The following is a 15,683-nucleotide window of genomic DNA, read 5'->3' as shown; positions in this document are numbered from 1 at the left end:
TCATAAGGACTCGTCATCTGGTGATTCACCTCCCCCAGTCAATCTGCTGTTTTTGTGGGACAGTATTGTAGTGACACTGTAATTATGCCAGTGTATGTTTTGCCACAGTCTGTACGGTCCTGTCTGTTGGACGTCTGGCTGGTCGGATCAGATCAGATAAACATCCAAAGGTTTCACTAAATCCCTCATTTTGTTTTGATTTTGACAGCTTACACACAAAATAGAGGAAAGCAGCAGAACATTTGTGAACCAATTTCTATTTTAATTGTTCCAAGGACCACATGTAAATACAGTGGTAGAACTAAAAAAGAGCTAGCTTGGGGGTAGGGTGGATAACTTATTAGGCTTAAAATGGGTCTTTATTTTTGTGAAACTGTCTAACTTGCATCAGACTAATCTAAGAGCAGAAATCTGTCCAACACACTATGTCCAGTCCAAGATATCTTTATGAAACTGGCCTCAGCATGGCTCATCTGGAAACCCTTTAAAGATGAATTTTTAAAGTTCCACTGATGATGGGCGAACTTTTCAGGCCTGGTGAACCTTTCATCCCTCAGCTGGACGATGAGGGAACTGAGAAAGTGTCAGTTTGGGAGCCAGTAAATAGGTCAGACCTCTGCAGCAGTAGAGTGGAGGCACAGCAGCCTGAAAGGTGGCATCCTGCTGCATCGTGGCTAGTTGTGTTTTTTTTTAAGTACTTTTGGCCTAAACGTGCGTGTGGGACCTTTTCACCTCCATCATGGATCCCTGTGGCTTCAGTAAACCTCACCATGCCACCATGCCACCCCGCAACCGTCTCGAGTCGATCTGGGTCAGACTCTGTCACTGCTGATTAAAAAGGGGATTTTTTTTTTGGTCACCCGTGGGGGGAGGAGCGTGGGGATAAGAGGTGGGTGGAGACAGATCATAAACACAGTAGCATCAGCCATCCGTTGCCAGAGAAACGGTAGGTTGTTAGGCTGTTTGTTTGTTTTTTACTATTGGATTGAGATGCTCAGTCCTGCTGTGAAGGATGCAGCTGTCACTTCAAACCAAACAGGAGCCGTGTTCCTGATCGCATCACATCTTTTTATTTTTACTTTTAGTACATACTGCAGCCGCCCTTACAAAGTACATACCATTTAATGCAATATGCTTTCATTTGGGACACGCTGCTTCCTCACAACTTTGCCCCTCTTTGACGCTCATTTGCAGCCCAAAGGATTGTGGGTTGGAATAGCCAGAAAATCATACAGGCTTTCATACTGCAAAGTCCGACCGGATGCAAGTATAACATCCTGGTATTTTTGTCATATTGCATTTGACACACTATGTATTGAGACGTACTTAATCTTTTTCTGGCATACTAAATAGTATGGGGAACGCAGAAAGGGTTTAAAAAATCACACAAATGGCTTCTGGTCAGCTCCTGTCTTGGATTTGCCAGAAAAATGAGCAGTTTTAACTGTACAGCTAGACCTGACCTTGGACGAGGACTTTGCTCAGGAAATACAAATTCCTGCTGCGCTCGTGGCTTTGCCACAAATCCCAAGCCTCATTGATTGAGTGGTGTGTAAGTGGTTGCTCTCTGGGCTCCTAGGATTACTCAGAAGCATGTTCAGCACTTAATCCCCATATCACTGATGGCGAAGAGTGAGGGATAACAGTGCCTAATTAAATGGACTCTGATCAATAGGTGGGCAGTAATTATAATTAACCGTTTGATTGAGTCAACTATTATTTAATCAATGTGGAAACAGAAGTTGTTCCTTTTTTTTTTTCTGGCTTCACTCTGATCCAATAGTTCTGCTCCAGTTAACTTGAGTTTTTCCTGTGTTTCCATTCACATATTTCTATCGCATTCATTCGATAAAACTTCCTCAGTTGCACAAAAATACGTTTTTACGCTGGCGTGAGATGGTTTTTGCCTTTGTCGATTAAAAAAAATGTATGCGCAAAATGGATTATGGAAACGCCTTTGCCGTATTAATTCTGATTTAGCGGACATTTAAATCACATTAACGATCAGCTGTTTCTGTTGTCAGCATCTTCCCGGATGTATATTATATTGTCTTTGTCTCCAGACAGCATGAAGCATGGCAAACACTAGCTGACATGAAAGAACAAATACAACTTGCTTAATTGGAAAATAATCCCTGAAGATTTTTCTTCCATTTGTCTCTCGTAGATGTTTGGATGGCCAAGACGATATTTGTTGTTGTTTACATTTCACAACCTCTACTTATACCCTGTTTAGTGGTGGATTACAGCCATGCACAGGTTATAGCGTCAACTTCTGACCAAACAAGTTCAACTTAGTTTCAATCGTCGTATACACATGGAGTCTGACTGTAAAGCACCATACAAGGTGCCACCTGGCCATCAGGATCTAATCTAATGCTCATTTGCACACACACTTCCACATGTGGACCAAAACACCTCCCACCTGTGTCCCTCCCCATCGATTCTCCTCTTCCTCAGGATGCAGCATAATTACTGCCGCGTTAAAATTGGCGGCAAACATGATGTTGTACAATTGTCCATATATTGTGTTCGCCTACTTCTCACATGTTCCCGGAGAAAAGAGGGGACGGGCTGTTGGCATCTCTACCCTGATAATTAGGCCAAGCCACCTGCTGAAGAAGCTGTTACCAGCTGCTGTCAAAGAGTCCCAAACCTCTCTGTGCTCCTCGTCTTCAATAGAGCAGCTGCGACTCTCCATCGGAGAGACGTACACGCTCTGGTCTTTTGCCCTTTCTCCCCCATGCCTTCATCCTACCACCCAACTGCCCCAACAATGGAGACTGTGGGTAGCTGCGTCTCGGCTCCGAGCAAACATCTGAAGCAGTATTACAAACGGATCACTGTAGCAGGGCAGAAAGACAAGCCTTCGCTCTGTTCCGTTAACTCCTACCCGCCCCGTCTGCCCGTCCTTCTCTCTGCTGACCCTGTGTTCACAGAGCTGGCAGTCTGCTTCCAGCATCGCATCACGGCCCTGTTTGAAAGCATGCCCAGTCTGTTTATGCAATCTTATGGCACAGAAGGAACATCATTATTATTGTAACAGCAGTCAAAGCATTACTGTAATATCTGAAAACCGCTAGCCTCGCATAAAAAAGATCTGGCGGCAGTGATGACGTGTGCCGTTTACTAACGATGAAGATCATTTCATTGATTAGGCGTGTGGATTTAAATCCGTCGGACATGAAACAAAAACAAATGGACTTTCAGTTTGAGCGAACAAGTACTGATGCCATTGAGGTTAATGAGGGCTTTGACTGCTTCCTGGAATAGTTGGGAGAGTGATGACACAAGGTTAATGGGACTCAAAGATTAAGTTACTGCATGTCAGGTTAAAGTAGCCTAATGCCTCTGATCTACAAGGTACAAGAAGAGCCTGACTACAGGCCGCCTTAGCACAACACAAGTACATGTTTAGATGAGCTACATTTATTTGATTAGAAAAGTAGAGTAAGAAACCATACACCAACATTTGGGTTGGGTTATATACCAGGACCCTTAAATTGAAGCTTAAATTGAAGCAGTTGAATAAAATCATTAATTTGACGATAAACACCTGTGCTTTTCTTACTGTGGCACGTTTAAAAACACCTCTTGGAACTCTCTGTGGGCGTGTTCAGACGGGTCTTATTTAACATCTCCTCGAGTCTCCTGTCAGATGACACATTTATCATTCTGGTTACTACACAGAGTCTGCTGGTAACATCTCCGTCCTCATGAAGTTTAACAGATAAAGAAGTTGAGTTCAGGCAGGGAAGCAGGACCACCTCCATGTATGTTACAGACCTACAGTCTGTTTTATATAATGGAAGCGGGCCGGATGTTGATTTTTCCAGATTAAACAACATTTATTTATATGACGGGGCTTCACTGTTCCAGCTCTGCCGTGTATCTCACTCCATAAAAACCTTTCCCCCTCTCCCGCCCCGCTGCAGTGTGTTTTACTTAAGTGATTTTTCTCTGTATTGTCATCCAAGGAGTCATGGGATGTGGCATCCTCTGAATTATGAAAGAGGACAGAGATCTGTTGGGCACAGCAGATCTTCAGGCAGCATTTAGTGTTTGTTCTTTTTTCAATTCTGATATGAAACAGCTAGAATGAATATAATCAAATGATGCAAAATAAAAACAATTATTTGCATTGTCGATTAATCAATGAGTCTATGATATAAATCCAAGGTAACGTCTTCAAATGTCCAAAAAATATATATATATATATTCAATTTACAATGATATGAATCAGAGAAAGCTGGAAACAGAAAATGTTTGCTTAAAAAATGACTGAAGCAATTAATCCCTCATGAAAAATAGTTGCTTATTTTACATTCAACAACAAAATGATCAATTGATCAAATCATTTTTGCTCTTGTAAAAAGATATTTGTTTTACTAAAAATATTTATATTGAACATATGTTGGGCTTTTAGTGTGTTTTTAAATCCATGAATTTTAAGAATGTTACACCAATTAAAATAAAATCTGTGTTTTGTCTTAAATTACAGAAGACCATGTGTTAAAAAACAAACTAAATGTACAGGATTCTCAGGTAATGTCACTTGATGTTCCTGCTACTTAGGAATAACTTTGTTTTAAGTAGTCTAGACTCATATCAGAAGTCTACAAATGAAGTAGTGAAGCCTTCAGCGAGGCCCAACGTTGACCTCCCATCTCAGGCCGTGACCTCTCGGAGGCTTAGATTGAGCCAGAGCTCAGCTTAACGTGACCGGGTGTTGAGAGGAAGAGAGCCGCTGAGAAGCCGGCGTGTCGTCCGGTCGCCGCTCAGCAGTAAACCCGACCACCTCATCCTCACGGTCTAAATGCTAATAGTTATAGACGTGTCCTTAAGCTGCGCTTTTTATATAGCATCAGTGAAACACTCGTCTGCTCCGGGGCCAGTTAGGAGTTGACTAGACGAGAAGACGACGTGCTGATGTGAGCTCGCAGCCGGACGTGTGCGGGGGGGCTGGTTTCAAATTTGAGATGGTTTGACGTAAGCGGAAGTTAAAGCAGGATGATCCTGATGTAATGGCATTTGAATGTGAGTTGAGAGCCTACTTTAAGCTTTGGCTTGTTATTTAGGTCATTGCTGTGTAGAGCCAACAGGGTTACTATAGGGTACAGCTGACCAACAAACCATCTCACGGTTTTTGTTTCTGTAACAATAAACTAATGATTAATTAGTCGATCAACAGAGAAATTATCAGTATCTACTTTGAAAACCTTTTCTGTCATTTTTCAAGCCAAACGTCTGCTGTTTCCAGCCTCTGAAATCTAAAGGTTTGCTTTTTTATTATATATATATATATATATATATATATATATATATATATATATATATATATATATATATATATATATATATATATATATATATAATAAGCAATTTGAATACATCTCCTTTGGTTATTGGAAAATTATATATTTTCATGCATTTTATAGACAAAATAATTAATGGGGAAAATAATCTCATCAATACAATATAAATGAACCATTCAAAACCTGTTGGAACACCCGCAAAATGCATTGCAAAGCCGGACATAGTTTTCATAGGACAGAGAAGTGATATTAATTATTATTTTTATTTTTTTTAAACCTGCCTTCAGTGTGAATAAAATTGACGTTGATACTAAAAGCCACTCAGGTGGGCCGAGGCTTCACTTCCTGGGGTGAAAGCTGGTGTCTAATGCTGTTAGTGCTAACTTATGGATCACTGAAGATTTAGTAGCCGTTAATATCCCCTGTACCTCACCTAAGAGGAGACTTTTGCATGACTTTAACCTGTTTATTAGTAATCCTGCAGGCATGAGTTTACATAACGGACGTGTGCAGGAATTGATCATCATGTGTACGTAGTTTAAAGTCATGATTGTTTAATCTCAAGAAGGATTTTTGTTAATTTAGATTAGCTCCTTTCCTCTCAGCAGGTTTGTTTGTGCTGTTGTTCGCAGGTTCACATCATGAGGGGGTCACTGTGCAGCAGTCTGCAGGATTAGGGTGTTAGTAGGATTGTCCAAAGAAAGAGGAAGAGGAAGTTGTGCTTCAGTAAGATATTGTTTGAGAAATGTGAGATAAGAATTTCGTCAGTTCCCTGAAGAGTGCCTGAAGACGAATGACTTTGAGATAGAGATCAGATGTGACAGCAGAAAAAGTGGAAAAAAAAAACCAAATGAAATGGGACAAAAGTTTACGGAGACTGCACAACCAGTTCCTTGGAGTTTGTTTTTCTTGAAATATATTGAGGTGTGAAGCAGACCTTCACTGTGTTATTGGCAGATAGAGTGGCCAGTAATGTGAGAGACACCGATTATGTCATTGCATGCTTGAATAGCTTCTCACTTTTGAATGAAGCACTAAGACCCGATATCTTAATGCACTTTCATTTTTCGATACTTAAATATTTTATTAAGGTTTTTTTGGGGGGGTTTTCACAGCAAAGAAAGACAAATCCCAAACAAGTAAAAATAAATAATAGTAAATCATGCACCTGCCAAAGAAAGACCAGGAAGAAAAATAGATTTAAATAGATAAATAAGAGAAAAAAACTAAATGCATCAAAACAACCATGCAACAACATTGTTCGTCACTGGTGTCAACCATCATTTCAGCCCTACATCAGATATCCAAAAATATATTGGAAGGGTTCTATACACAGCATTATTTAAGCTTGGATCTAGATTTACACAGATGAAGTAGCATCCTGTTTGAAGAGAGTACCTGTCTTCTTAAAAGATAATGAGCATCAACACTGAACAGTGTGAGGTTAGGGAGGGCAAGTCACCAGCCAAGTTTCTTGTTCTGACAAATATTTGGTCCATTTTGTCCATCTTGCTACAGTTGTGGTCAAAAGTTTACATACACTTGTAAAGAACATAATGTCATGGCTCTCTTGAGTTTCCAGTTATTTCTACAACTCTGATTTTTCTCTGATAGAGTGATTGGAACAGATACTTCTTTGTCACAAAAAACATTCATGAAGTTTGGTTCTTTCATGACTTTATTATGGGTTAACAGAAAAAGTGACAAAATCTGCTGGGTCAAAAATATACATACAGCAACATGAATTAGCAATTTTGGTGACTTAGAAAGTTGTGTCAATGAAATGAGCTTCATAGCATGGCCTCTTAACTTCTTGTGAGTGATTATGAGTGACTACAACTGGTGACTTCTCTGAGGCCATTTAAATAGGGCTCATTGGATACAAACGCCCACAAACGCTACAATGGGAAAGTCAAAGGAGCTCAGCATGGATCTGAAAAAGCGAATCATTGACTTGAACAAGTCAGGAAAGTCACTTGGAGCCATTTCAAAGCAGCTGCAGGTCCCAAGAGCAACAGTGCAAACAATTGTTTGTAAGTATAAAGTGCATGGCACTGTTTTGTCACTGCCACGATCAGGAAGAAAACGCAAGCTATCACCTGCTGCTGAGAGAAAATTGGTCAGGAGGGTGAAGAGTCAACCGAGAACCACCAAAAAGCAGATCTGCCAAGAATTAGAAGCTGCTGGAACACAGGTGTCAGTGTCCACAGTCAAGCGTGTTTTGCATCTCCATGGACTGAGAGGCTGCCGTGCAAGAAGGAAGCCCTTGCTCCAAAAGCGGCACCTTAAGGCTCGACTGAAGTTTGCTGCTGATCACATGGACAAAGATAAGACCTCTGGAGGAAAGTTCTGTGGTCAGACGAAACAAAAATCGAGCTGTTTGGCCACAATGCCCAGCAATATGTTTGGAGGAGAAAAGGTGAGGCCTTTAACCCCAAGAACACCATGCCTACCGTCAAGCACGGTGGTGGTAGTATTATGCTGTGGGGCTGTTTTGCTGCCAATGGAACTGGTGCTTTACAGAGAGTAAATGGGATAATGAAGAAGGAGGATTACCTTTCAAATTTTTGAAGATAACCTAAAATCATCAGCCCGTAGGTTGGGTCTTGAGCGCAGTTGGGTGTTCCAACAGGACAATGACCCCAAACACACATCAAAAGTGGTAATGGAATGGCTAAATCAGGCTAGAATTAGGGTTTTAGAATGGCCTTCCCAAAGTCCTGACTTAAAATCCCATTGAGAACATGTGGACAATGCTGAAGAAATAAGTCCATGTCAGAAAGCCATCAAATTTAACTGAACTGCACCAATTCTGTCAAGAGGAGTGGTCAAAGATTCAACGAGAAGCTTGCCAGAAGCTTGTGGATGGCTACCAAAAGAGCCTAATTGAAGTGAAAATGGCCAAGGGACATGTAACCAAATATTAGTACTGCTGTATGTATATTTTTGACCCAGCAGATTTGATCACTTTTTCTGTTAACCCATAATAAAGTCATGAAAGAACCAAACTTCATGAATTTTTTTTGTGACAAAGAAGTATCTGTTCCAATCACTCTATCAGAGAAAAATCAGAGTTGTAGAAATAACTGGAAACTCAAGAGAGCCATGACATTATGTTCTTTACAAGTGTATGTAAACTTTTGACCACAACTGTATGTATGTATCATGTATGTATCATATCAGAAAGTCAGTCTTTCCAGAATGTCGAGAATTTCTTTAATGATTTCAGTCCAATTTTCTACTGGGGGGTTGTTTGTAGCCACTTATGAGTAATTGCTTTTTTTTGCTGCTACTGTTAATATTTTCAGGAGCTATCTGTCATTTCCTGTTATTCCTTCTGGTAGATCACCCGAATATAATGACTTGCATGTAAATAGGATCTGCTGGCCAAGAATATGCTGCATAATTCTCCAAATGTTTTGCCAGACTGTTTGTATCTTGGGACAGCACCAGACGATATGGTGGTGGTTTGCACACCGCTCCCCACACAATTTCTCCAGCATGTATCGTTTATTGTGGTTAAGTATGTCTTCATTTTAGGGGTAATAAAGAAACGAACAAGGTTCTTCCAGCCAAATACATAGAACAGGAAGTAGAGAGAGCAGTTTCACACACATTCTCCCATTCCTGACTGGGTATTTTATCCTTAATGCACTTTCTAATGAAAGTCTAGTGAGAAACTGCAGCAGGTTGTGAGTGATGAGAAATAGGACACGGGCCGGTTAAAATGTGGCTGTTGTGAGGTCAGAGTTGGACCAGCACAGATCACATCAGTGCCATGCGGCCTCGTCCACCAATCAAACAACCTCAGCTTCCTCTCCTGAAGCAACAGAGAATACCAGCTCACAAACAAGGGTGTATTATAATAACTGGATGCAGATTAACTCCATCTATGGAAAAACTTCATTTCAAATGTGATAAACCCTCATTTTTGTATATTAAGTCACAACAATTTACAGACCAAATGGCTTTTAAACCACAGATAAGAAGCTATCAATCAATCAATGTATACCATTATGCAATATCAATACACATTTCACATTTCTTATGTGAAATAATGTGAACCTTTCAGTCCGTTTCTATCTTATATTAGTCTTTACGGTTTACTTATATATTTGACCTTTTACTGATTGACAAATGCAGGATAATCTTATCTTAAACACGGATTGACTTGTTACTGTGCGTGCTGTTTCTGTGCAGTTGATGAGAGAAGAGGAAGTGTGTTGCCAGGAAGCAGGAGGATAGTTGTTAGGCGTGGTGCGTGAGTTAAGGTGGGTCTGAATCCTTTGTGTAACTGTCGGCGTGAGTGATGCCACCTTACTTCAATGGACATGCAGGAAACGGCCTGTGCTGATCTTTGAGTGTTTCTCCCGAGTCTCTTCAATCTTAAAGAATGTCTTCACGCTTCTACGCGGAGGATGTTATGGCCTGATGTACGGCTGAGGAGGAAGATGGGGCTTTTGTTTGAAAGCTCTTTAAATCGTGTGGTCTTAAAACTTTACAGTAACCTTGAAGTCTTGTGTCTGCTTTACGCACTTCTTCCCTCCCAAGACTCTTTTTGTTCCTGCTCTCAATTGACCTTCTGACATAAACTCATGTTTGGGCCTCAGAGATGCAGAGCTGAGACACTGGCTGTACCTTTAGTAGTCATTTAGCTCTCTCTCTGTTTCAGTCTGGGCCCTTGTGAAAGTGGCACCAGCTGTTTGTTTGGCCTCCAACATCGCACCGTCCTTCTGCTCTTATTTAGCTCAGCCGACTTGGGCAGGATTAAATGGAGGAGAAGGAATTCCCTTTGTACAGTGAGAGCATGAAATAAACTGAGGAGGGCACGGGCTTAATGTATCCGACATTTCGATTACCGTGAGCTTTTCTGTTCAGCCTCACGCTGTGTTGGATTACAATATCAAGCCTGCTCTGACGGTCTAAAGAAATTTAACTCGGGGACAAGGGTTTTTTAAATGGCAATTATCTTTGTCGAGAACCTTGTATCTGTGTGATACGGCGTTAAATCGGCCTCTTGCTGGGTTTCACCTGGCTCCACGTTCGTCTCCGGAGGGATTTTTAAGAAGAGTACAGCCCAGGCTGTCATGGTTATCATCTCCTCTCTTACAAACAAAGTATAAGACTTTACAGGTTTTTTTGAGAGATGCACTCAATGGGAATGAACCCTCCTTGTAAGCTCAGTGGAAGAGCAGGGTCGTCCTTTAGTCAGAGGATCACTGGTTCGACCCCCAACCCCATGTCGATGTGTCGTTGGGCAAGAGACTTAACCACAAATTGCTCCCGCAGACTGTGCCTGCGATGTATGAATGGTTTAGTTAGAGTCCTGGTGGGCAGGTGGCCCAGGTAGCCCCTGCAATCAGTGTATGAACAAATGTTGTGTGAATGATGACGTGTAGTGTTAAAGCGTGGTCGGAAGACTAGAAAGGCGCTCTACATTTACCATATTTCTGTGGAAACGCTCTCCGAGTGTGAAAATATACCAAGGACCTTCCACTTGTGCTAAACCACAAGTGCTTCATGTGAAATGATAGAAAAGTGTCCCTCTTTGTTCTTTAGAGGGAATGCGTGGGTGTTTGTGTATTCAACATTTACCATAAGTCAACTTTTCAAATGTAGTTGGTAGGTTATAAGATGCATCTATGGGTTAATTAATACCCGGAAAAGGACTAGCCCCATGGACGCTTTCCCAGCTTTTTTCTATTGGTCTCTAAACAAATTAGAGGGAAACAAAAACAATAGAGCGGAGCTTTGTTATTGAATTAAATCTGACGTGCTCCCCTGAGAGTATAATTCACAGGATACTAAAAGGCTCGGATGCACACCAACACGAACAAATTAGTTTGTTTTGTGCTTATCTTGTAACAGGACCGCTGGAAGGGAAAAGGGGATTTTGAGGCATTTTAGAAAAGTAGTGTGTTACAAAGATTACCCACGGCTGTGGTCGTGTATGGTCCTTCATGGAGATTTAATGTGCTTAACTTTTTCTTTGTTTTTTCCAGCTTAATCCTGTCGTGACAAATATGAAACGCGTCCCTTTCCAGCTTGTACAGGCGCATAGTTGTCTTTTTATCTGCAGAGGTTGGTTATTTATAATAAGATGCGGAGAAAGAACAATAGCAGCACTGAGTTGGATGACCAACTTTATGGCCACATGCTGTTTATCTCCTCTGCTCTGCCCCCTGCTGTACGCAGAAGAATTAAAAGAATATTATGACATTTTGGGAAATATTCTTATTTATTCCCTCTCTTGCTGAGAGTTAGATGAGAATATAACTTCCCAAAATGTTGACCTATTCCTTTAAGCCAAACTGGAGAATTTGACACAGACGGTCAGTGTTATTTAACATGTAGGAGCTCCCAAAGCATTCAAAATAAAGTTTGTATCTGGAGCAGCTCACATCAAGTAGATTAGGCTCCGGATGGTAGAGAAGAAATACTGAAGAACTATACTGAAGCAGTGTTGGACTTCATACTTTGTTTATGTTTTGACTACAAGACCCAGTTTATGTTCAGTTTAATCCTAATGTGGGAGACTCTACTTGCTGCATGCTTTTCCTCTAGTGGCTTTGACCTTAAGAAAATATATATATATGTGTATATATACATATACATATATATTTTTGTTGTTGTTAAATCTTTCATGTTGAGATTATCATCAACTTAAAACTTGTGTTGGCCTTGTTTCTTGTGCAGAAGCAGCAGATTGATAAGCAGCCATGCTCCCTCATAGATCAGTGATCTCCACCACATGCGAGGCTCTCGCTGCACCACAATGTTATCATCAAGGAGACAGCGTCTCTGAGAGCAACCGGGGGGTTTTGGCACGGATCTCTGTGGAAACATTTAAACGCTCAGTGGTCGTGGACCCGTGGGCTAGCTGAGCCGTCGTCTCCTGCAAGGTGATTTCACTAACTGAATTTCCTCTTTGAGGTTTCCTGTGGTGAAAGAAATTGTAATGTTGTTGCTATGAGAAGAAAACACTCAGTTTCTAAGGAAACACTCAAAACAGAGAGTGCACAGGCCTCATTTGCAGCACCACAGGCAAATCTGCTGTATACACAGGGACTGCAGCCCTCCTGAAAGTGCTGGTAAACTGCACAGTTTCTTTGGTGTCTACTAAACACTCCCCGATGTGCCACAACAGCTCTTTCCTGTGTGTTTGTGGGTGTGAGTCCCTCTCGCTGTCTGTATACAGAGGTGGTTAAACACAGTTGTTTGAACTTAATTGTTTTAAACTTTGATTTCAGTCTTACATTCGGACTGTAAGAAGAGGAAATTACATTTATTTTCATATTGCAAAAAGAAAAAAAGGCTCTGGCGCCTTATAGATACATATTTAGATCTTTGTTCATTTCCGTGCTGGCCTGACTGTCAACCGCAAAGATGTTTCAGCTGAATGTTGATGATTTAAAAAAAAAAAAAAAAGCAGTATGTTCCAATCCTAACATGAAAGCTCTTTTTCTTTTGTTTTACTCCTCGTCTGGCCTAAATGAGTCTGTTTTATGCCCCATTATAGTTGGGGAGCAGCACCTAACAAATCTGTGAGCCATTTCCTTTATGTGAAGAATAAACTATGGTGTGAATGAGGCTACAATTATGTGAATGTGTCGACTCCCTTCCTATGTGGGTGGTCAAGGGGGGAAGCAGACCGTGCATTCACTCTCGGCACTAGCGGAGTCGTACAGAGCTTAGTCACAGTTTCCGCACTTGTTCATTAAGTGGCTGCTCCTGGCATTCAAACAACATCTCACTGGAGGCTCTGTGCTGATAGTAGCCATGCTCAGGCCAATGTTTGTGATGCTGCAGGGCCGGAGGAGGAAGTGGAGTAGTAGTTATTTTATTTTATTTCTGATGCTAATCTATAGATAGCATTGCCGGTTTTTATGAGTCACAAGCTTAGAACTCGCTCTGTTTTGTTGCTGTGTGCCATATACAGTCCCAACAGTGCCGACTGATGATACCACAGATCACACGACATGCGGTCAGGGAGACTGACTCTCCCAAATTGAGCTTTGAGTCTTCATTATCTGCCTGCAGTCTGAGTCACAGCACCAGACTCTCACCCCGCTGACAGCGCTCTAATGAGGATTTTGGATCTCAAGCTCCACCTTTTATCTCCAGCGGCCCGCTGGAGCATACTGGGGACGAGACAGCTGGTTTCTGTTGTCAGGTGTCGTCCTCACAGTGTGTATCTGTTTGTGCAGGGCATTACCCTGCGAGAATGAGAAGGCTGAGCCATGTGATCATTGCGTGTACAGTCACTGCTTGCCGCCGCTGCACTTGTCTTGTGGTTTTAACTGGCTGAGTTGATCTCTCATGACTCAAAATGTTTCCCTGTCTGCTGTCTTGCTTCACGCCGTACCTCCTGGAAAATGCCACATAAACGTAGAGCTGAAATATTTACTCAAATATCAAGAATTGTAGCTTTTCTGTGTTTTACATCATTTCAAATTGAATATCTTATTGGGTTTTAGATTGCTGGTTGGACAAAGCAAAAAAATTTCAGATTTCTTTTTTCACATTGCGTGGACTGAAGGATGAAAGGCCTTCCTTAAAGTGGATACATTTCTAAAAGTTTTCTCATCATTCAAAATTGTTTAAAACTATTTCTAAGTCATTCACAAATTGACTGTTGTATGCCACACAAGGCTTTAATATGATTTTATAATAAAATAAAACTTTATTTGTCCCACCACAGCAGGGAATTTGTCTCTTTATCTCACAGATAAAGACAATAAATGCAACAAAACACAATACAAATAATAAATACAGAAAGTATTATATTTCATCTGCAATATATGTGCAAAAGTTGATGCTACTTATTGAAATCCTCCGGCATGGGGACATCGATTGCACTTCACTAGAGCGGGCCGTCCTTTAATCAGTCCCCCACTCCTCCTGTCCACATGTCTGCGTGTCCTCAAGTGAGACACTGAACCCCAAGTAGCTCCCCAAACACTTCCCAGCAGCCCACTCCTCCTGATGCTTAGGGTGGGTTAGAGGCAAAGGTCAATTATCATGTATGTCATGTTTTTGTACAAATGATCCCTGTTTTGTATATCGGAGGTGTTTTATAGCATTACAAAGAGCTGGCTGGTGACCTGCAGTACAATTTTTACAGCTGCTTTAATAAAACAGTGCTTTTGTCAATATAAAAGTATTTCTTAAAGCGTGAGTTGAATATAATGAGACCAAACAAACCAGTAAAGTGGATGTTTGTTTTCTTGCAGGAATCCTCTTTTCTACTCTGGTGTTCGGGCCTGCCTGTGGTTTCATCCTTGGCTCCCTCTGCACTAAGTTCTACGTGGATGCTATCTTCATCGACACCGGTGAGTTCAATACTTCTCCAGTGTTGCGTTGCTTTAGTGTGTTTTCTCTGTGTGTTTGGTTTGTTGACCTCTGCTCTGCTGGGCCTCTCCACAGATAAGCTGGGCATCACTCCAGAAGACCCGCGGTGGATCGGGGCCTGGTGGGCAGGCTTCCTCCTGTGTGGTGCCTTACTCTTCTGCTCAGCTCTCTTCATGTTCGGCTTCCCTCAGTCACTGCCGACCAGCGAGAGAGAGGAGGGGGCAGAGAGCGAGCAGGTTATGCTTCCTCCCTCTTTGAGTGCAGACTATGAGACTCCAAAGCCCAGCAATGGGGTTGCACGCAACCACGAGCCTGCGAACAGCCCCACCTGCTGTCAGCAACTCAGGGGTGAGTGTGCAAGAGCCAGTGTAGCACCGCAGTGCTGTGATGCAAGGAAATTACTCTTTAAAACACATACTGATTCATTAATTTCCTATATTTAACAAATGTGAATAACACTAAAATGTTAAACTAAGTAAAAGAGTAAAAAGTAGTAATACTACAGTGAAAAGTACTCCACCACAAGTTAAGTGATGCTCTGGAAAAGTACGAACAGCAAAATGTACTTTAAGCATAAAAGTAAAAGTACTCATTATGCAGATTGTCCAAAAATAAGAAAACATTTTTTTTGTATCTAATGAGTATCCATCCAATGTTATATATTAGTATTATGTTATTTAATTCCTAAAATAAGTTAATTATATTAGATTAAAGCAGGTGCCTAAACAGACTTAAATGCAACAAGAGGATCCTGTCTGTCCTGCTGACCAACATGCTAGTATATTAATGATCGTCCTTTATTTCTTTATGACTAGTGATCCCCAAGGTGACCAAGCACCTCCTGTCGAACCCCGTGTTCACCTGCATCATCCTGGCGGCGTGTATGGAGATCGCGGTCGTGGCCGGCTTTGCGGCCTTTCTGGGGAAATACCTCGAGCAGCAATTCAACCTCACCACATCCTCAGCGAACCAGCTGTTAGGTGTGTGTCCAGAGCAAACGGCCATGAGCGCACACAT

General features: G+C 41.5%; 1 protein-coding gene across 1 annotated transcript in view; it reads left to right on the top strand.

Moving 5' to 3' along the window:
• Positions 1–15,683, top strand: part of slco3a1a (solute carrier organic anion transporter family member 3A1a) — a 34,146-nt gene that overhangs the window by 12,266 nt on the left and 6,197 nt on the right. The window contains exons 3-5 of the mRNA XM_068708179.1: positions 14,549–14,647; positions 14,742–15,014; positions 15,482–15,646. Of these exons, the coding sequence (XP_068564280.1) occupies positions 14,549–14,647; positions 14,742–15,014; positions 15,482–15,646 (537 nt within the window). The remainder of the gene's footprint in view (positions 1–14,548; positions 14,648–14,741; positions 15,015–15,481; positions 15,647–15,683) is intronic.

This window comes from Cebidichthys violaceus, unplaced genomic scaffold (genome assembly GCF_023349555.1).
Source record: "Cebidichthys violaceus isolate CVI_PGR_0920_01 unplaced genomic scaffold, fCebVio1.0.p SCAF_137, whole genome shotgun sequence".
In the NCBI taxonomy this organism is placed as follows: domain Eukaryota; kingdom Metazoa; phylum Chordata; class Actinopteri; order Perciformes; family Stichaeidae; genus Cebidichthys; species Cebidichthys violaceus.
Note: the sequence above shows the minus strand (reverse complement) of the source record. Positions and strands in the feature narration are given on the sequence as shown.